A 22,660-nucleotide genomic window follows, 5' to 3' on the forward strand; every position below is an offset into this window, starting at 1 on the left:
AGTGCAAAAGTAAAGAGGAAATCTTCAGACACCAAATATGTCTTGGCTGATAGATACCTTAAGGGTAAAGGAGGAGAAAAATAATGCAAATTTGATTTTTGGGTGGACCTCCCCTTAAAGCAGTGACATGGGCACATTCTGCCTGCTGTGCAATAGCAAAGCAAACAGACTGACCTCATACCAGAGTGCTCTGATTTATAGAAGCACACTCCCGCAGGTAGAGGAGGAAAAGAAAAAGAAAGAAAAGAAGAACAAAAAGAAAAGAAGAAAAGAAGAAGAAGAAGAAGAAGAAGAAGAAGAAGACAGGCAGCAGTGGGTCAAAATACTGACTTAGAATCTTGAAGTTACGTTTTTCAGAAAATATTACTGTGAAATGAATTATTTTCTAAAAAATAGTGACTTAATATCTTGAAATAATGACTTTTTTGGAATTTAACAACTCATTTTTTTGACAAGTCAAAATTGAGAAAATAAGTCACTATTTTGAGAAAATAAATCATTATTTTTTGAGAATGTCATGTTTCGACATACTAAGTCAATATTTTTACATACTGCTGCCAAAAAAGAAGGCAAAGCATTTTTTTCCTCTTCTATCTGGGGGGAAGGGCTCCTGTACTAATTGGTCAATGTAGCTGTGTTTGAACAGCTGAAGGCATCACAATGACCTTAATCAGTGATGGAGACTAAGAGTCTAAATAGTCTAACCTGGAAAACAAAAAATAACACCTGGGACTCAACAATTTACATTCTAGTAATTGGCTGCAAGGTGCTGAAATGTGCCTCCGTCAGCTTAAAGACAAAGAAAGCCCTTGAATCTGTCAGGGAAAGAGGCAAAAAGGGAAAATAAATCATTTCCCAGCATTGGTTTTTAACAATAGCGGCTCACCTTCTCTGAAAAGATGAAATAAAACAAAAAAAAAAATTAAATTAAATCTGAGCCTCTCCTGCTCTTGTTGTATGCAACCTGTTAGACAACTTGCATAAAAGTCTCCAGGCCTCAGCACCAAGTTTAACCAAAATCTACCCTGCATTAACCAACAGTGTGGTCTGCCAGCAGCCCCTTCTAAGAAAGGACAAGAAAAGACACGAGTCTCAGAGGTTGCATAAGTACACAGCTGTGCTGAGCAGATCCCTATGAGTACAGAAAGGCAAAAGCAAAAGGTATTTATCTCCTGATGCATTGAACAAATACTCCAATCTTCACAGTGGGATCCATGAGGAGGCAGCACTCCATGACATCCTTTGGTTTCTCAGCTTTTGTCCAGAGTCTTTTTTTTGTCTTTTACAGCCAAGCAGAAACTAACATTGTCGAACAAAGTCATTTCTGAAGCCCCCTTATCACAGTACATGTTTCTGGGGTGATCTGAGGGTTTTTAATGCTTTTTTCTGTGTAAGTGCTACAGGTATCTGGACTCCTCCAAAGTGCTTTGATTGCCCCATGTTGAACAAAAGTCTGGGGGCTTTCAGGCACAGTCCAGCTGGAGGGTCCAAAAGGACAGACACGGACAAAAGTGATACGCTGAATTTACTCGCTTCAAACGTACATAATTTAAACATTAATAAAATATATTACATCAACAATTGTGTTGTTTAGTTTATTTTTTGGCAAGAAAGGTGTTGATGCAGTAGATATTATTACAAGAATAAACATCTATATAATAAAAAATTGAGTTTAGATACTTATTTATGTAATTAAATTAAATTTATATAAATATTATTTACTTTGGCAATAATTTGTGCTGATGTAATAGAGCACACGTTTGAATCAAGTACGTTCAGTGCATCACTTTTTCAGCATGTATGTATGCGTGGTGGTCACGCGCAGTCTCCCACCACCACCAGTGGGGCGAGCAGTTGCCGTAATTCAGACGCGCACACCGGCCCGTGGTTTGGGCTGCTGGCGCGCCGGCGCCGGGCCAGGCGTGACCTGGTGAGGGGCGAGAGCGGCATGATGGAGCTCAGGCTGCCGTGGAGGAGCAGCGGATACGGAAAACCATCATCATTCTCCAAGTGCAGCTGCTGCAGCTGCTCTGCACTTTCTTCCTGCTCCGCCAACTGCCTGTTCACCGCCACCGCACAGCTGGCAAACATAGTCAGGTCCTGAGCACGACCCCCTCTGCGAGAGAAAGAAAGAAAGAAAGAAGGAAAGCAAAAAACAGAGTTAGGAGGGCAGTTTTGATTATTCAGCAAAAATCCCTACAGAACTTCATCCAAAAAATAAAAGTTACAAAATAAAAGTTAATGAACACCTAGTTTGATCTTATTGGCGTAATCTAGTAGTTCTCATCCATTATAAATTCAAGGTGTAGTACTCTTTCACTACTTTGCAATTGTGTATGGATAATAAACATTAAAAGTATGCAATACTAGGACAAGAACTCACCTCTGATTGAGTATAGATGTCGTCACCATGTTTGGAGCACACTAGTGGAAGGAGAAAAACAAAAGAAATTACCAAAAGCAATGATTTTAAAATGCCATTTCAGCAATTAAGAAGAATTAATAATGTAAAATGAATTTAAAAAAAAAATGGCATTGTGCAATAAACTGCTGGTATTAGCAATTGGTTCCCATACAGGGATTAGGTCTAGTCTTGGCCAGTGAAACATTAAGTAAATTCAATGTCTTTAAAACTGGCCCTTAGATCCATACTGCAGCAGACGTACCCCTTGCACCCACGGGTGCTGCAGCACCTGAGCCGCACTCAGGCGGTTTTTGGCATCCCGCACAAGCAGCTTGGAGATGAGGTCTTTGGCAGCGGGGGAGATGTGCGCCCAGTCTTTCTCTGGAAACTCATACTTTCCCTCCTGAATGCTCTCAAACAGCATGTTCTGTGCAGATCATGAAGGAAACAAACAGAACAGTTAGGGCCTTTCCGAAAGCTTCCACCAGCACACAGACCTTTTCTTTGTAGAATGTAAACAAACTTTGTTCTTAACCAAATGTGTGTCTAACTGTGGTAATAAAACATTGAAAGTATTGCTATACAGTGACATATTGGCACTCAGTCTTTGGGCTCGTGTCCATAACCACAAATGGGTAAACATTTATGTACTTAAAATTTACAGTGCTTTCGGTGTTAGACAGGGTGTACACAATCAAGCACAAGATTAATTTCAGATTACCGCTTTGAAAGTTTCTCTGAGGTTTCAGGTACTGATAAAGTATTCAGCACCTGAGTGTTGATGGCTCTTTATGATTGGTACATTGTGCCAAGAACTACAGAGTAGGAATGGGTGACATCATCGGTATCGGTGGGCTTTTTAATTTTCTTCTATTTTCTTTATTTTCTTTTTTATTCTTTTCATCCCTCCATAAACTGCTTTTCTGTAAAGCTGCTTTGAGACAACACTAGTTGTAAAAAGCGCTATACAAATAAATGTTGTTGTTGGGGTGGACGATATGACAAAAATATAACGATACTTCCAGACATTATGATACACGGAATGTCACGATTTGCCCGAACAGCCAAAAAAATACTAGCACTATGAGTACAAATGATTTTTATTTAACATCTCACACACTTTACTGCACTAAACGTAGATATACAAGACGAATGATGTTCTCTCTGTAATGAGACAAGCACTAGTAATATCCATGACATACTCAGAAGCGTATAATATGACCCTGTGATGAAACTGCCCAGCCCTACACCGGTCACATGATAGATTATTTTATTTATTTTTTTAAATACAGTAGTATGCAAACATTCTAGGCAGTCTGTAAAAATGATATGTAAAAGCATTTATCCGGGCAATAAGCATGTATTTGTTTGACATTAGAATAAACAAACAATCCATTAAGAGACAACACATTTCAGTGTGTTAGCTTTGCCTGAGCTCTCCTTGAGGAAGTCCAGTGCTTTCAGCTACCATCCAAAACCAGTTTATCCTAGTTTATCTAATTAATCCTTCATTAAATTAAATCAGGTGCTGCTGATGGAATTGAACAAATCCATGCCATGGCTGGAGAGCAGCGAAAAGTCCAAACCTGTGCTTTTCTAAAGTGCATAGTAATAGCTTTACTGATAACACCTTGTTACATTTTACTGTAGTTGTGATTTGTATTTATTCTAATGTTATGTAGTGTTTTTACTGGCAAAACCACACTTACTGCCCAGATAAACAGCTGTAGAGAATTATGGCTGCTTAACACTTCTGCTCAGTACTATATATTAACAACAACAACGTTTACACACCTGACAGGCATGACACGGCTCTCCCCAGTCCCAGCCACAGTCGGTCCCGCAGCGACCCACAAATGGCGGATATCCACTGAGCAAGATGTAGAGGATGACCCCGAGGCTCCACAGGTCGCAGCGCTTGTCGTAGATGCTGGCTTCCTCATTGAAGGCCTCCACCACTTCAGGAGCCATGTACTCCGCTGAGCCACACTGCAAAAACAAATATAATGAAGTCAACACCATTACTAGAATATGCACCACAAGAAACCACAGGAACACAGTAAAGGTGGACAAATATAATATCACATGCTAGTTGAAAACAATTTCATGATATGAATGTGTCATGATATTTTATTTTTATGGCATTTTCACACCTGAAAGTTACAGTTCACATTTTTGTTATACCGTATCCATTTGATTTGGTTGGTTTTGGCTTCACATTGTAATTTAGCGACCACACTAAAGAACGTGGGCTGCGTCTCCCTATATTTAACACTGACTGGTTTGAAGAGGAGCACCTGACGTTGGCGTGTTGTAAATTCAGCAGGCAGCCTTTTCCGTTTGAATGGAGAAAAGTAAACACCCTTCCTCATCCTCTCAGAAAATAAGGTATTAGTTTTGGCTTTTGTGTTTTTTTGCCCCAAGTTGTTTTTTGACTTGTTGGCCCAAATTACAATGAAATATTTCGTCTCCTCTCCCCGTGTGCTACTGCGGCTCATTTTTACTTCTCTCCTGGTTCTTGTTCTTTCATTGTTTACTGGCTGACGACAGCCAGTCTCAACTCCCTGTAATCTGTCTGAACGTCCAAATCACCCACAAAAGTGCTTTCACACTGCAAAAGAACCGAGCCATGTTTCAGTTTAACCTGGACTGAGACCACTTCTTTAGCTTGGGCCAAATTTTGATCCTTTGGTCTGGACTCACACATGCTATTTTGATTCGGACCAAACTGAAAAGTCCGGAGGTCTGGAACAAACAAGATAGGTGTAAAAGAACCCTTTGAGTTTTGTGAACAAACTGGAAACGAAGAACTGCACCAGCAAAACAGTGGTACAACACAAAAAACGGACAAACATCTGGTAAAAGTACATTAATAAAATAATGGGATGACTTTCGGTTACTTGTTACTATGCAGATACTATACAGTGGTTGTTTACAAGCTCTCTAATTTTTTTTCTAAATTGTACATGCAGTTTAGTGTTCTAGAAGTACTGACGATAAGATCTACTGATAAAAAGGCATTCTAACGTAATTTATCATGATAACACTTATGATAACGTCTTATCACCCACCCTTGAGCACACTGCTGCTTAAATACAATCTAAACTAAATCCAGGGCACTGAGTAAAGAGGGCAGCTCCAGGTGATTGGGCCACATACAATCTTCACACTGTCATTTCATGGTCTATTATCATTGTCGACAGCCTCCTGGTTGTTAAAGCTCCAGCTGAGACCAGTTCACAGTTAAATAACCTGCACTGTTTCACCCACAGTAAAAAACCCAATTTAACTGCTAACTAAAAGACTGCCAAACGTCCGACGACTGATGACTTTGTGGCTTTTCAAATCCCCAAAACCTTTCACACATTTTTCCAACCCTGAACCTGCCCATCAAAACTCAAGCATTTTAGACACTCAAGGATGAACATGTTTGCTCAACTCCATCCTCAGGAAACTTCAGACATTATATGTCAAGGTTTAGCAAATGGTGCCTCTCTTATCTGCAGCATCAAGGTAACACAGGCCTGGGGCACGAGTGTACATTTGTTTACACACGAAGTAAAAATATACCCCAACATATCTCCAAACCTATTTTCAAACCAGACATCAAGGCCAGGGGCAGCATTATCATTAGAGAAAGCTTGTTTTACCACATTATGTTCTTAATGAAGAAGTAAAGCCTGCATAAAAGAGCATGCTGAGCTGACAAACCTATTTAAAAATTAATATACACAAAAGTCATTAAAAAACTGATCTGAAGCCATAGTCTCTGGCAAGCATACAGTCACTGTTCTGACAAAACCTTGTATTGCCAAAACTAACTTCACAGAAGAAAATAAAAAAACACAATGCAAAGGGCAACTGGGATTTTCAAATTATGTAAAAGGAAAAAAAAATACAAGCTTTATGAGCAACAGGAAGGACACACTTCTGTCCAAACGTTTGGAATCACTTTACATTAATCATAATAACTAGCTATTTTATATACAATAATAATTTCTATATTGTAGATTTAAATACTATAAACTAAACACCAAATTCGTAGATGCCTTATTCAATATGAGTATTTCGAGTTTGAGAAAGATTTATTAAAATGACTAAATACTGTAATCCTGTGTTTACAGTAATTTGTCAGGTTTTTATCCTGATACATCAAGATTCTGGAGGTATTCTGTGAATTCACTTTGTTATAACTTCATTCTTGGTGCTACACATTCATATGCAAGAGTCTGAACACACCTGGCCAAATCACATGTTTAAGGAGGATTTTTTAGAGGACATGTTAACTTCTTAATTTATTTTCACATGTGAGTTTTTTTTAAGAATCGTTTAAATTATTCTGTACACATCTAAAATGTCAGCTTCATAGCGTCTTTCCGCTTATTTAAAACTTGTGAAGGTGCACCTTAACCATTTTATACATTTTCCATCAATTAAATTGGTTTTATTTTATTGAAAACAATAAACTCTGAATGGAAGTTTATATACTGGCTACATGTCTCTGAGCTCAGAACGGTTCGATTTGATTACTATCATGAAATCTGATTCAATTCAAATCTGATTAACAATTCAGATTTTTTTTTTATATTTATTGAATATACAAATGCAGTGTAGTGGAATACAGGCAATACAAATAACGCTTCGAGACACATGCAGCAGTAGATCACAGAGAGTAAAAACAATGCTTTAAGCTTTTGTTGGGATTATGCTTGAAAAGTCCAACAATTGTGTTCTGGATACAAAATAAGTGCATGATTTATTGTATATTATTATAATAATCTGTTATAACGGATAACATTTAAACATCGATGCAGTTGTAGCTGCACCTTCTGATAAACACATTACAATGCATGTTTACACCTTAACCAGTCCTCATTCTGCACTCCACCCTGCCATCCCTCATGCCATGTCTACACAGAGGCTTTGTTCTGTTCTTTGTTCCTGCCTAAGCTGGGCGGCCTGATCCGGTTCAGCCACAGAGGCATGTCAGCAGCCAACTGTTCCAGCAGAACCCATGAGCTGCTGCCTGTATCATGTGGTAACTAGGCCAAAAGGCTGCTGCTGCTACTCCTGCTGCACAGGGGAATAGGATTTGAGCCTCTCTGAGGAGATAAACAAGCCCCAACCCTAGCAGAAAAGGTTACATAACACAACCATGCACACATTCATCCATTCGGATCAGAACAGTGCATTAATACTTTAAAGCAATGGAAAAACAGCCAGTGGGCACAGAATGAGCAGGTCAGCAGTTCAGCAGGCCAGGGGCACAGGCAGACCCACTTTCAGTGATGGTGTAACTCAGCAGTGGCCTGACAAAAAGATTTTCTGTATATTACACAACCGCATCAGCAAGGCTATTTGCAGTGGGCTGTGCAGAAACTCTGCAGGGAGAAAAAGTGACCAACAGTTTATCAGCAGCATCCACCTCCATGGATCAGGCTGTGCACCAAGCACTGATATATATTAGAACTGTCTAAGATAACAGACTGACCTTCCAGAATGGTCTGAGTGTTCCTCCAGACAATGTTCAAGGAGATATGATAACTGCCAACAGGGATGAGGACAGCTGACTTTTTAGAAACTCCATTAGAGTCGGACCACGACTCCATGGTATTTGCCTGACCAGCTTGTTGCTGTGGCACAATGTAAAATGTGGCATTAGGTCTGTTGCTGTGGCATTAGGTGTGAAGAGGACAGAGGCAGAGGTCAGGTCTGGGAATACAACGCTAAAGAAAGCAGCCGCTAATTATAGAAACAGAATCGCACCACTACTGAGACACAAACTCCCCCCGATCAGCACAAAAACACTGTATACGTCTGAACAATTAATCGCTTTTAGATCAAAACTTCGAAAGAATGCAAATTTTCAAATCAAGTAGCTGCAATTTTAAGTCTTACTTTATTTACTGATGTCCTATCAAGTCTTACTTGGGAAACTTTAACCTAATAAGAACTTGTCAAGAGGCAGTGTGGTGTCAACCAACAATAAATACAACCAAGCTAGCATTAGCGTAACTTCTAAAAATAGAATCACTGTTTCCATTTCATTCAGCTAACTTTAGCTTTTAGCTTGTCCTCGGAGTCATTTGTCATTTGAGTATTCCTCTTCACTGTAATGATCTGAAGACAGTTACTACGGGTATATGGCTATAATAAGATATTCAGCTTCACAGTAATAATGTTAACTATTTAAATGGGAGGCTTTCACCAGCATACATCCAACAGCAACAATAGCCCTCCCCCAAAAATCTACCCCATAGCAGTTCTAGTTATTCCAAAAGTCCATCTTCAAGATGCACAATCTGAAAGGAGTTCTTTAGGCTTTAAACTGGGAAAATGTCAAGCTAGAGACTACTCCAACATTGCTGTGGGATGTAAATAAGCATGTTGACAACAGATTTTTCAGCTTTGTTTTGTTTTTATTAGGCCACGTCTGAAAGAAATAACTCAAAACTAAGTATAGTGACTTCAGGCATCCTGATCTATTTTTACCATATTACCTGTCCCTAATATGGCTCAGACAACCGTGATGGGTTGGGTTCAACCTTCTTAGTCCATTTCCCCATAGAAGCCCCAGCTGCACTGTAAATATGTCCAAGTAACGGCGACATGGGGAACAACAACAGGGCGAAAGCTGGCACGCGGTCGATTAGCCATTAGAGGTCAGTTTAAGCTAGTTCAAACTAGCACTCATTCAGCACCACCAGCATTTCAGTGTTGACGTGCTCCTGTGAGCAGACCGAGTGGACGGAAATGAATGAATCACTGCACGTTGCAGTGTTCAAACTGAAAGCTCAGCACCCAGCTGGATTTCTTTTCTGCATGACTGGCCGCTTACATAACCTCCATCTGAGCGGGGAGGAATTTTAGCTGCTTCAGACAGCGCTGTCTCTGACGTCTGTCCGCACCTCCCTCCTTCTGCTCCCTGTGGCTTACAGACACAACAACATATGTAGCGCAGCCACCTGCAGGAGCTTTACTCCGTACAGAGCGCTAAGGGTGCAGATAAAGCCATTTAATTCTGAAGAGCTACAGGTCCTCTTAGCTGTAACCCTAAGTTAGGAGAAGTGAGTCCCGCCCTGCTCTAGTGCTCAGTGGTATATAAACACCCGTTGACTGGTTTTGCCGTCCCACTTTTGATGCTGATTTTCAGTTAAATTTACCAAATGTAAGGACATCATATTAAATATTTAAGATAAACAGTCAGTCATTTATGTAAATGTGAAATGGTTCAATGCAGAGAAACTCAGGCAGAACTGTTCACAGTGGAGCTAACAGGAACCAGACGTCTGCCTTTAAGAGCTGCCTCACAATGACACGTGTAGGTTCACTGGTGGTTTTGGTTAGTAAATAAAATGGCTATAGTTCTGTTGTAGTCATGGTGACCCCTGGTTCCTATCACCACCACTGTATAGAAATCTGAGTCTCCACAAATCAACCATCTCAACCACTGAATTATACAGAAATTTAGAAAAATAGGTGGAATTCTACACTGTGCACTTTATCGATATATAGGACCTGATCCAGGACATTAACTGCAACATAAGTCATTTCCTAGGAGCTTCAGTATCACGGTTCCTTTCTGGGAATGCGGTTTGTATGTGGTCAAAGTTTACAAAACTGTGTTCCTTTGGTGTAACTTTTGGAGACCAAATCAGGCTGTCAGGTTTGTAAGACAGACATTCTTTTAGCCTATATTAGCAGCACTCAGAAACAATGTTCATTAACTTTACTAATACCAACTTGAATATCATTCGATACTGTGACTAATTTGGAAAATATCGCAATATTGGCTTTCATAAATTTCATCCACCACTACCCTGTTCCTTGTTCTTGAAAAGGGAAGTGCTCAGGGTTTGTCACGAACCAGTCTGGTGAACCAGGGACTTTTTGAGGTCCTATTTCACTCAACCAAAACCAGAGATATGCAAAACAGAAGGAAAAAGGGGGATTTTAAGGAAAGGGACTGTATGAGGCTAATGCTCAAATGAAACTACATATTTCAGAAAGCCAACACTTGTCATGATTAACCAAGTCATGAACTGTGCATGAATGAACACAGACTCCATTAACAGATGTTTAAGAGGCACAAGATTTCAAAAAGTAGGTCATGTGCTTCCACTCCCAAAACACAGCCAAGCTCCATCCCCCCAGCCATGACCAATGAGCTTGCGGTTGCTATGGGGCACAACCTTAACGACATAATAAAGGGAGGGTTCTGTATTTTCCAAACCACAGGCCTGCAGGAAGCCTGTTTTTAGCCGTTTCTGGAAAGTCCAGAAAATTGAAGGAAGATTTTAGGGATCTGAGGAAACGTGTTCAGTGCACAAAGAAAAACTCCTCTTCACTTAATTCATATGAACAATGCTTCATGCTCTATGCTGCAACTTCCTTAGTCCTTTTTCCCCCCAATGTAATAAATAATGTTTGTTTAGCACTTTTCACTTCAGTTACACAACTCAAAAGAGCTCTACACAGGAATATAAGTAGAATATTGGAAAGATAAAACACTATACAATAGCACCACGATTACAAGCAGAAGAAAATGAGCCACAACAGTTCTAGGCATACGCCAGCCGCTGCATTTTGAACTAGTCGGAGCCGATTTAGAGAGACAGCAGGGCAACCAGCTAGTAATGCTTTAGAGTAGTCTCATCTAATAGTTGCAAGGACTAACTTCTGTGTCTTGCATGTGTTTTAAATACATTCAGGTAATAAAATACAGTCTTGGAGATTCTACTGATATAAATTCCTTCAGGTTAAAAGAAGCTTATCAAATGTCCGTCTCCACAGGTTTACATCTCCATAAAAACTCTTATCCTTGTTTTCTTCCTGAACTGCGCAGAAACAGTGCAGTAAATCCGTCATAAAGGTACAGCTTCAGGGGCAGGGCAGATAAGATTGAATACTTAATAGAAATACTTAAAGTATTTCCTTGAAGAACAGCTATGACAACGCGCATATCCCTGCTATATCATCGAAAATAGTAGTACTAAGTAATACAAGTACTCAGTCTGTTGCACTCACCGGAGTCAGGAGCTCAGGAGTGGAGATGGGGGAGCTGTCACTGTTCAGCTTGATTCCACTGCCCAGGTCAAAATCACAGATTTTCACTGGAGAAATCTGCAGACAAGACATTTAGTGTCAAATCTTCTTTATGGAAGACACACCTGGGAAAGCTTTAGTCTTCAAAAGGTCTTTATAACTATGGCAAGGATTAGCACAAGCGTTGTTTGCACTCAGTGGGATTTGTCATCAATAATCTGGTCCAATGTCCTCACAAGCCAAAAGACACTCACCCTGTCACAATGCTCACAGAGAATGTTCTCTGGCTTCAGATCCCGGTGTGCCATTCCTACAGGGAATAAAAATAAGCATTTTTACATTTTTAACTACTTAAAGACTCTAAAAAGATACAGTCGGGCTTAATCCCAAGTTTCCTCCACTTCCTCTAGCCACTTCCTCCTTTTTATGAGAATGCTGTCTAATGGCTGGTTTTCCAGACACAGAAGCCAAAAACCAATTAGCATTTTAATGGTGCAATTAACAATGCGATTTAGTCCAAGACTAGGTTTGAATAAAGAGCACAAGCTGTATTTCTAAACTTGAAACTGTTTAAATCTTGCATTAATATGCGCTTTTGGTGATCAGATCACGTTTGGATTTCACCTGACTGCATGAAAAGCCAGGTGTAAACATCCTCAGGATGCACTGTGTTCGGATTATGATCAAATCACACAAACCGCATTTGGAGGTGGTCAGCGACAGATCTTGACCACATCCAACAAAAGTGTAGAAGGAATGATTTTTTGTTTTCTGTATACATTTACACGAGTGGAAATGTGTCTGCTGGACGCTGACTAGCAGAAAAGGGGATCAATGATGAAACAAAAAAATGAAGGATATGCAAGCCTGAGGTTACCCCTAACCAAGAGCCTTCACGCAAGCATGTCAAGTTTGCCGACTCATATCATAATGGGGGAAAAGAGCAAACAAAAGTTAAACAAACAAGGTGTGTGTTGACACGCTTTTTACACGGGATAAGTACAGCTGAATCTGGTCAAACTCGAGACACATTAGCGAAAAGTGTAAATGGAATCCGACCAAAGTTGATCCAGATATGATCTGGACACAAAACATGTTAAAGCTAAGTGTAAACAGCCTCTAAAAACTGGAAATTGGACGGAAGTGGAGGCTGAATTTGGACTGGGCTTGTATGTTGTGAAATGGACAAGGCAGGTTCACCTTTGCTGTGTAGGAAGTCCAGAGCACTGGCGATTTCCTGCACCACAATGCTGGCTTCCTGTTCGCTAAAGTGCTGTCTTCTGTGGATGTGAGTCAACACAGAACCTACCACACAGAACACATCAAGGTTTAACATTAACAACTGCCCAAATTCCTGGGGCTAGAAAACTAAAATATTTTTCTGACTAATATTGCAACTGCAATTTAAATTGTGACTTTTTTATAAATTGAGATTCAGACCTGATTTATTTTAGCTCAGAAGACCAGAATATCCAGTTCTTTTGGCTTGAGGCTTGACCCGTAAACATAGTGTGCCAAACCCAGTTAAGTTGTGGTTGTAATGTCAACACATGGAGGTTTGGTTGCCTCTGATCTGTCTAACTTATCTCCAGACATTTCACAAGCTCTTACTAGGTTTAATTTCCCCTTTTAAAACTCAAAACAATGTTTTTGCTAATGTACACACCTAAAAAGATGGTGTTTCAAGGGTTCTTTAGTAAAGACAATGGCTCTATATACAACCATAAACACTCAACGACCCATTTGCATGCTTAAAACGCTCTTTGCATGGTGAAATGGTTCTTCGGATTACAACACCTTTTGAAAAAGATTCTATATAGCACCAAAATGTTCCTCTATTGTTAAAAGCTTGATATCGTAACAATGGCAGAACCCTTTTTAGTGCCTAAGAAATGTGGCTGGGAAAGTCTAGACTATGGGGTAAAAATTAATATTGAACAATGCATATGCATTGAAATTAAGAAAGCAGTCTGAAAAACGTCAGGCACCAATATGTAAACAGTGTCTACCAACCTCCTCTCAGTTTCTCAAACACCAAATAGAACTTCTCATCTTCTTCAAAGAACTCGACCAGCTCCAGGATGTTTCTGTGAAAAGGAGAAGTTCTGTCTCATCACGCTGTACATTTCACCACTGGTTTCTGAGGTGAAAAATTGTTATATGCATGTTTTGAGACTTTGACGAAAACAAAAAGAAAAAAAAAAATCCTAAAACCTTGTTTTTGTCTATCACGTGTCCTACCTGTGACCCTGGCACTGATAGAGCATCTCCACTTCTCTAAAAACACGGCTCCGGCTGTGCCCCGGCCTTTTCTCAATAATCTGGAACACACACACATGCACTCACAATTAACCCAACATCTCAAGTTCCCCCATTCAGGGTCAGAACACGCTGCCTCTGTTCAGGGTCAGAAATATCTATATTTTGCACACAAGCACGACCTTGTTTCCTCATTTGAAAGGGTCATTACACCCAGGTCTTCCTTTATAGCAGGAAACCTCCAGTACAGCCTGTCTAACACAGGGCCAAGGTTATCCTACCAGCATTCTGCCCTTCATAGTCCTACGTGTGCATGCTGTGCTGGGTGAGACAGACCCACGTATTGTGGCCGGCCCAGTGAGTGCACAATGTAAGCAGGGGATTAGCACACAGACACTGTGCCACCAGCCACCCATAACAACCCTGCAGACCACCGAGTCAGCATGTTAACACAAAGACATAGGGGCTGTCAGCCAGCACCCTCCAGCACAAGACACCACAGTGACACTCAGATTCACTCCCATCATTCTGAACAGTTTAAAGCCCTCTGACTGCCGGCTTCCCTTTGCTTTCACTCTGCTGGAACAAAGAGGCCAGAAAGACATCGCTTATTTAACCAGGTTACTTTCTTGGGCTGGTGAAAGTCTTGGCAGGACAGTCCAGACAGCACATGAGCAAACACAAAGACAGAGAGAGAGAGAGAACTAGCATGGACCAAAAAATCTGGGCCAAGAGAAAATGAGGCAGAAACCAAACATGAACATTTGCATAATTAATTACGTAAACGGCCCTTTACTCCGCTTTAGAAGAAGCGGTTTCAAAGCAGGCCACTTCATGCAGAGCAAGCATTCTGGGATGAAGCTTGGGAAAATATATCATACTGACAGCAATATGAAGTAGGACTATCACTATCGATTACATGAGTAACAAAGAATATTGACGATTAATTGAGTAATCTTGTTACTCACTAAAAATGGGCTTAACCGAACAACAGTATACCATGTAAAGCCTTTTAAAGATCCCAGAATAGCTCAATGAAAAAAAATAAAGGACTTCATGTGGCAAAAATGTGTAAAATCTTTATACAGCAGTGATAATGCAGAAATCTTAACTTCATAAATAGCCTGCGAACCTCAATGTAAACGTCTGCTAGCGCCACTATGGATATTTCAATGTTTTCTTAGCACAAAGCTAGTGGTGGTCTCCATTTCACCCCCACAAGATTTAAACCTACTTAGGGCAGTTCTGCTTAAACAGAGACATCTAAAGCAATTTCATTCATACACTGTTTAAACAGTGAAATTTTATGACTTTTCCATGACAAAAAAGGAAATTTCCTTGCCAGACATTTAGCATAGTGCCTTCACAGGTAACTTTCTTCCTTAAAATCCTTGCAAATGAGGAAACTCAGCAAAAAAAAACATGTGCACACAAATCAATGATCAATCCGCAGGGGCTCTTAAGATCAGTCTAAAAATCACTGATTGCTACAAAAACATCTCTGCTGGACAGGACAGTCCAGCTGCCTCTGTCAACTCGTTCCACAGCCCATCTACCTGGGCCTCAAATGCTTACCTCTGACACAGCCATCGCCAAACAAAACACTGTTGACACACTCTGAGCACATGTCTCTGCAGCGACTGACATTTCAGGAGAGCACTGAAAGTCAGCGAAGAAATGTGGCTCTTATGACACCTGGAATTTTATAATGCAGCCAGACTGCAGGAAAACTGAGCACCTGCGGTTTTCAATCCCACACCCCATTTGGAAAGAAGTTACAGAATATTCACTATGAAACAGCAGGTTAACCGTCCCGCACATAGAATTCTGTCCCGCTCTCTCCAATTCCCTTTGTGTTCAGCCTGGAAACCAGTACATACTGTCCCAACTGCTGTTACACATTGAATCAAATAGGGGTGTAATGACATTTTCAGCATATTTCAATTTGGATTCTGATATGTTTACATCTTAACAGTATAAAATGAGCACATTATCTTTTAGGTTGACATTTTATTTATGCATGTCAACAAAAAGCAAAAAACCAGGAAAATTTACCTTCTTAAAGTTACCACACCACTAGATGGCAGTGGTAAGTGACGTTTGTTTACTTGAGCTTGAGCTGTTTGAGGGAGCCACTAAGAATCAACAGCTTGTTAAGATAGCTAATCAGCCAGTTTTGTCACTTTAGACTTGTATTATTACAACTTAATTGTCCTTCAAATAAAATTAATGTTAATCGCAATTATTTAAATGGCGATTAATCATCAGCTAAAATTTCATGCCAAGCATACTTTATTAAAAAAGACTAATCCTCAAAAATCAGTTTTAAAAATTAATTTTTTTCTGTGGTCAATCCAATAAAATACTGTTAAAACTGTATGTTAGTAATGTTTGTCATAGTATTGTTTTCGTCATTAGGGTACTAAACTCCAATGGTATTGCATATTGAAGTCAAATTCCTGGCACGGTGACAACCTTGGTCAGCCCTACTGGAAGTCCAACAGGCAAACAGACTGAGTGAAGAGACACAGCAAAGCCCTGTTTTCTGACCAGCCTGTCCGCTACAAATTGTCAACAACTGAAAAAGGAAGTTTCTCTGCTGAGCAGGCACTGTGGGGTTTTGACAGTGGAGGCAGAGCAGGGAGCTGTTTTAGAACGGGGAAACACACAGAACTGACCGCTCCACACAGATGCTGAGCAACCACAGCAAGAACAAACCAAAAACACAACAAAATGCTGCATATTAACAGAAGTGGTGTGTTCCTTCACCGACTCCACCTACACGGTTATGTAACAGGCCTCAGCAGGGGACGTTTAGGCAGCCAGAAGTGATCTCAGAGGGGTGTTTTCTTTTAAGCACAACTGCCAAAGAGTTTGACTCCATACACACCACAGCACAGACCCAACTACCCAATTACAGCAAAGGTTCTTGTTTCAAACTAACTTCAGCTTTTCAGGAAACGTTTACAGAACTGCAGTGCTCTGATGCAAGCTAGAATTAATATCAATAACTGTACAGCCGTCCTTGCAAAACCTCTACAAACACAGCTGAGGACACGAAGTTGCATTTTTTAAGAAGTATGTTTAACCTCGATGTTAACAAACTGAGCTCACCTTTACTGCATATTCCTTGTTTGTGATCAGGTTGATGCACGCCTGCACAACTGCATAAGCTCCTTCTCCAAGAACCTCGTCCTGCAGTCTGTAAACATCTGTAAATATTTTAAAGAAATGTTTTATTAACATGCTGTTCAATTAGAAAACTCCCTTCTAAACTAACTGCTGACAGCGACAAGGACATTTGTCAACGGGGTGAACCACTGAAGTAATTTATGTCCATTTACATTAACTACCAAACTGCTGAACTGGTAACAGTTGGAACTGAACACATGGACGATATCACGTGATCTGATTTCTGACACAAAATATCAAACACGTTTCTCATAAGAAAACATTGTAACTCTAGAATAGTAACTTTACAAGAGAAGGTAAAATGCTCTTAACTTCAATGTACGTTAATTTAAAGAGATTTGGTTCGAAATCTCAGTTTTTGCATGACAGTGCAGAAAAGGAATAATCAGACCCTGCTGGTTATCTAACAGGTGTCCAGAATGAAACACTGATGACTAAAGCCCTTTAATTTAATTTTCCTTTAAAAAGAAGTAAAGAGGCAGCTTGCCTTCAAAGCGCCCAGTGAAGCTGTCGGTAGCTCTGCATCTCTTTTTCTTCTTGTTCCTCCTCTTAGCGTTTGGGATGTCGATGGGCTCGCTGGACGGCATGTCTGAAAAACAGGAGCGAGCGAAAAGTTTGAGCTACTGAAGACGGTAGAAAATCTAAAGAGAAAAAGCAGAAAGTGCCAAGTCCACAGTCTAATAACACTGAACTCTGCACAACACTGATAAAGATAATGGATAGGTTACTGTAGGGCAGCTGCTGAAAACCAACAGTGTAACTGAACGCTAGGTAAATAAGGGTGAACAATTTGGCAGAAACACAGTGTAGCATCACAATACCTCAAAACATGCATGACGTGCATGATTTCAGGACAGGCACCAGCAAAACACCAGTGCCACATATAACCCTGCTGAACCCCAGGCTTACTAGTGTTTTCAATTAAAAAAAATATCATAATGTGCAACATAAATAAAAGCATTTATTGGAGCATGTAAAGTCTGTAGTTACGAGAGTGAGGCGTTAATCAGCTAATCTGCAGTTTAGGCATTTACTATACACTGGTGGCTGGTGCTTACAGGTACTCTAATTGGTCTAAATCTGATTTTATGATACGTGCAGTTGTTCAGGGCACTAGCTCACAGTGGCCAGTTGCACCAGTTGTGCAGTAAGTTTAAACATAGACTAGTTGTAACGTAAGTGTTAATCAAGTTCAGGTTATGCATTACTAAATCAGAACTAGTTGCATCACACAAACTAGTTTTAACACTGAGTTTAGTCATTACTAAATATTTACACCCCTCTCAGCAGGTGTAAGTGTTGGGGAAACCATCAGAAACCACAAAAAAATAACAAAAATATCACTTTTTTTGGTTAACTAAGCTAAAAATTCTAAACACTATACATTGCAATTTTATTTACAGCTCTAATCAATGCCCTGGTTTTAACTGAGCGAAAACCTGGTGCAACCCAGTCCTGGTTCCCAACCTTCCACTGAGGGCCCACCTAGACGGTCCACATTTTTCTCGCAGCACATAGGGATGAAGGAAAAATGTGGACCATTTGGGGGGCTCTGAGGACCAGGTTAGGAACCACTGGTCTGAAAGTGCTGGCAATACTCATGAAATACTCAGAAAAGAGCACCACCATGTAGCTTATCACAATAAGGATAACATATCGTCGTATCACCCTGCAACACCACCTACAATCACGTCTCACCAGGTCTCGGGGGGTGATCCAAATCAAACGGTGCTTCCCGCATATGCGATTCCCTTTTGGCAAATTCATCTTTCTCAAAAGGGTTTTCAACCTGGAAGAGGTAAAGATGGATAAAAGATTAGACAATATTTACTTCATCTACTCAATCAGTTCCTCTGACATTACCTTGAACCTCGAGACACTAACCTTATAAGAGCGATGGAATCCCGTGACGTCTGTGTTCTTGTTTTGCACCATTTTAAATGGATTGAGATCGGTGTCTGAGTTCAGCTGGGTGACTGAACCACAGGGCAGTAGCTCGAGTCCGAATCGGCAGCAAGGTCAGCAAGGTGGCAGCGCAGGACTCCTACACTGAACAACACAGAAGCAGAAGTTCAGCCTTAATAAAAATACCCCTAATCTGCCCATTAGAATTGATTTCACTGATTCTGTAACACAGTGAGTGCAGTTTTTAATCTCTCTTTTTTTTTAAACCTCCAATAAAAAGACTGAACTGTGAAGAAGGGGCAAGAAAATAGTGAAGGGAAATTCCACTTGCCCCATAAAAGTTTGTTTTATGCAGTCAAGTAAATGGACTTGGCTTACTATTTTGGTCAGCAATGAAAGTGCACGAGTAAGGGTTGTCACTAGGGGTGGGCAACATGATATTTTATCGTTATCACAATAAATTATGTCACGATACACTTTTCTGAGCCTATTGTGGATGTTGTCAGTACTTAAAGAACACTAACTACGTTTCATTACAGACTGAGAAAAATTAGGCCTGTTTAATTGAATCTGTACAGCTTAGTTAGTAAAACACAGAATAAAAATCATTGTAGCTGCAGATTAATTACTATAGTATTTTTATATGTGACACTACAGGTTCTATTCTGTCTGTTCCAGCTCATTAAATCTCAGAGGAACTGAATATGGTGATGCATGCTGTGCATCATGAAAGTATTGCAGTAATATTATTGCCCTATCACCCAACCCTAGTGGCAACTCCCAGCAATGCTGCAGGAGGCTATACTTTGAAACATTTCTCACCCATGAAGTTTGTCATCTCCACTTAGGAGGTTAGGGGGATTACAAAAAGTATAATTCATGGTGGATTACACTGTGTTAGTCCATCATCAGCCATTATGCAGTCCAAATCCTTATAGCAGTGTTTCTTAATCCTTCGCCTGGATTAAATCCCCAACTCTGCACATTTTCCTGCTTTTCCTGCTCAGACACACCTGGTTTAACTCATCAGTTAATTTCAAGCCATCCATGTTGTTAAAATGGGGTGAAGAGCAGACACTGACATGTGCAGAGCAATTCTTTAATAAAGGTAGTAAGTACTTCTATATAGAACTGTTTGCATGCTTAAATGGTTCTTCAGATTGACAGGGAACATGTTAATGGTTCTTTGTAGCACCAAAAAGGGTTCTTCTATTGTTACAAACTTGACTCTTGAATCTGAAGAACCATTTCATCATGCATAGGACCATTTAAGCATGAAACGGTTCTATATAGTACCATTCCCTTTACTAAAGAGACCTTGAAGAACTTTAAATGTGAAGTACTACAAGTGGGAAAGTACTACACGTAAAAAGGGGGGCAATGCATGTAATGCTGGGCCCTCTTGTTTTGCAGAGATGCCATATATACTACATATATAGCAAAAAAAATAATAATAATTAAAATGCATTTCTGAGTGATATATCTAGCTGGCTAGCTGTTTGGTCAACCAGCTTTCATCAGGTGCTTCTGAAAAATGCTGTAAAATGAGTATAAATCACCAACCAACAAATGTTCTACTGAATTACAAACCAGACCTAGTCAAGAAAACAATAACACTGTCCTAAACACAGCAAAAACTCACGTCGACTTTACCTTCAGATAAAAAACACAAACAGTCCTATAAACAATCAAGACATTTCCAGTCAACTGATGAGAGTCAATGGGACTTAACGTCAGCTTTAAATCCAATGCAATCCTTCAGGGTAATGCAAAAACAGATCCAATACAGATCATTTATCATCGTACAATAAAATGAAAGAGCAAAAAATATCTTCTCAGAGTAACTAGACACTGAAAATACTGAAGCTGAAGTAACTAGCCAGCATCGTGTTTGAATTTTCCCGTTCCACCTTAAATGGTGCTGCAGTTACATTCTCAGCCTCAGGCACCAGAACGTAACTGCTGCACCATTTAAGGTGGAACGGGAAAATTCGAACAAGATGCTGGCGAATGGGAAGCCAACTTCAGCCTCGTCTTAAGTTTAAGCTCAGAATCGATGTTAAACAGCCAACAACAGTTAAATTAAGCAGTTAACCAGCTAATTAATTGTTGGTTAAGGTTAGCAAAGCAGGTCTAACGTCTATTCACAGTTCTGCAACGTCGTTTGAGTAAAAAAAAGAAAAAGGTTGTCCGAAAGTTCACTCAGACCACCAAAACTGTTACTAAACACTGGAAATATCAGATATCCTACCCCGTTTAACGTTATTTTCCGTGAGAATCCAGTTTTTGAGCCGTTGCTGCGACCAACAGTCGGTTAGCAATCTCCTCTTTTCCAACGGTTTTCTTTTCTAAATCAAAACTGTCACTCAGCTTTCGCGTCTCCGCATATAAAACCTCTCGTCTCCTAGCTACGCCCATATTCACTCACCTCATCCAATCAGATGTGAGGAAGCGCATGCTCGAAGCTGAACTCGGCCTACGATTGGACAACTTAGGTGGGTGAGAGTCGCCGTTGATCCTCAGACGTCATGAGCGAAGTGCGTGCTGCAAGCGGAGTTCGACTCAGTTTACTGAACCGATTCTTTTTAAATCGTTGAACTTTTCGACGATTCAGTGAGTCTAACCTTCGATTCAACTCATTCATTCACAAATCAAGTCCAGGGAAGAATTACTGACCGGGCCTTTGGGGACCAGTGCCCAGGGACCTCTTACTGCCAGGGCCTATGACCACAAAGCATGAGGTAATATTTGGGACAATCCACTGCAGATGTAAACATGAAATGAACAAATAAATTCATACAAACTACAAACGACTAAACAAACAGAATAAATGAATAAATGTTATCTGTTCTCAGGCTCCTTACGTTTTACATTATTATTGACTAACAGGATTTTGCTAATGGCAGTCAAATGGGATGTTATAGATGTTTATTGTTCCATAAATTGGTTTGGTTGTACAAAAAGAGAAGAAATTCTGATTCAAACTGCAACAAAAATCAGAATTTTGTGCATTAATATGGCTAATTTTGTCTAAAGAACGAAAATTCATGAATTTCACACACAATGTAAAGAATAACAGGCATTTTCAAATTATGACAAAAACTGAAAAATTGGAAATTGGAAAATGGAGATACAATGTTTTGTGCCGACAGCAGCGATAAATGTCAACGAACATCAGTAAACATTGAATATTGATTAATCTCACTTTTCAGACTTTTTTTTGGAAAGTTGAAGCTTGGGGGGCTTCCAAAGACCCTTCGGCTCAAAGGACTCACAAGATCTCTCATCAAGTCAAGTCTGTTCTTAACTCCTCCATACACTGCACTGTTAAAAAAGAGGGTTCTTCAAGGGTTCTTTAGTAAAGACAGTGGTTCTATATAGAACTATGAACACTCAAAGAACCACTTGCTTGCTTGAAGGGTTCTCTGCCAGGGTCTGTTGTATATGGTTCTATGTAGCACCAAAAAGGGTTCTACGCTTGCATCTAAGCTTGACATTGTAATAATAGCAGAACCCGATGGTGCTATATAGAACCATTTTCAAAAAGGTTCTATTAAGAACCATATACAACACATTTTCCATCAACCTGAAGAACTATTTCACCATGCAAAGAACCATTTAAGCATGCAAATGGTTCTTTGAGTGTTCATGCTTCGATATAGAACCACTGTCTTTACTGAAGAACCCTTGAAGAACTTTTTAAAGAGTGTAGCATTAAGTTAGTGAGTAGAAGACAAACTTGCACCCAGTGTAAGTACAATATGTGTTGTGGTTTCATGTTGAAGATTAGTATTTTATGTGAAGCATTATTATTTGAATCCTTCGGGCTGTAAGACAGACGTAAACATTGCACAG

General features: G+C 40.0%; 1 protein-coding gene across 2 annotated transcripts; it reads right to left on the minus strand.

The window, feature by feature from the left end:
• Window positions 1-449: 449 nt before the first annotated feature.
• mknk2a (MAPK interacting serine/threonine kinase 2a) lies at window positions 450-21,182 on the minus strand. 2 transcript variants are annotated; one of them, XM_036565330.1, is made up of 14 exons: window positions 21,057-21,182; window positions 18,785-18,944; window positions 18,599-18,689; window positions 17,388-17,489; window positions 16,823-16,920; window positions 13,691-13,770; window positions 13,463-13,536; window positions 12,650-12,754; window positions 11,704-11,759; window positions 11,432-11,527; window positions 4,199-4,393; window positions 2,667-2,831; window positions 2,384-2,424; window positions 450-2,116 (listed from the first exon to the last, which is right to left on the minus strand). In XM_036565330.1, exons 2-14 carry the CDS (start codon window positions 18,833-18,835, stop codon window positions 1,816-1,818), a joined length of 1,455 nt encoding a protein of 484 aa, XP_036421223.1. In that variant the 5' UTR covers window positions 18,836-18,944; window positions 21,057-21,182; the 3' UTR covers window positions 450-1,815. The 2 variants fall into 2 exon arrangements, with proteins under 2 accessions (XP_036421223.1, XP_036421222.1); XM_036565329.1 differs by having other exon boundaries at window positions 451-2,116; window positions 18,785-18,949; window positions 21,057-21,178.
• Window positions 21,183-22,660: the final 1,478 nt, after the last annotated feature.

The sequence above is a fragment of the Colossoma macropomum genome, unplaced genomic scaffold (genome assembly GCF_904425465.1).
Source record: "Colossoma macropomum unplaced genomic scaffold, Colossoma_macropomum, whole genome shotgun sequence".
NCBI lineage: Eukaryota > Metazoa > Chordata > Actinopteri > Characiformes > Serrasalmidae > Colossoma > Colossoma macropomum.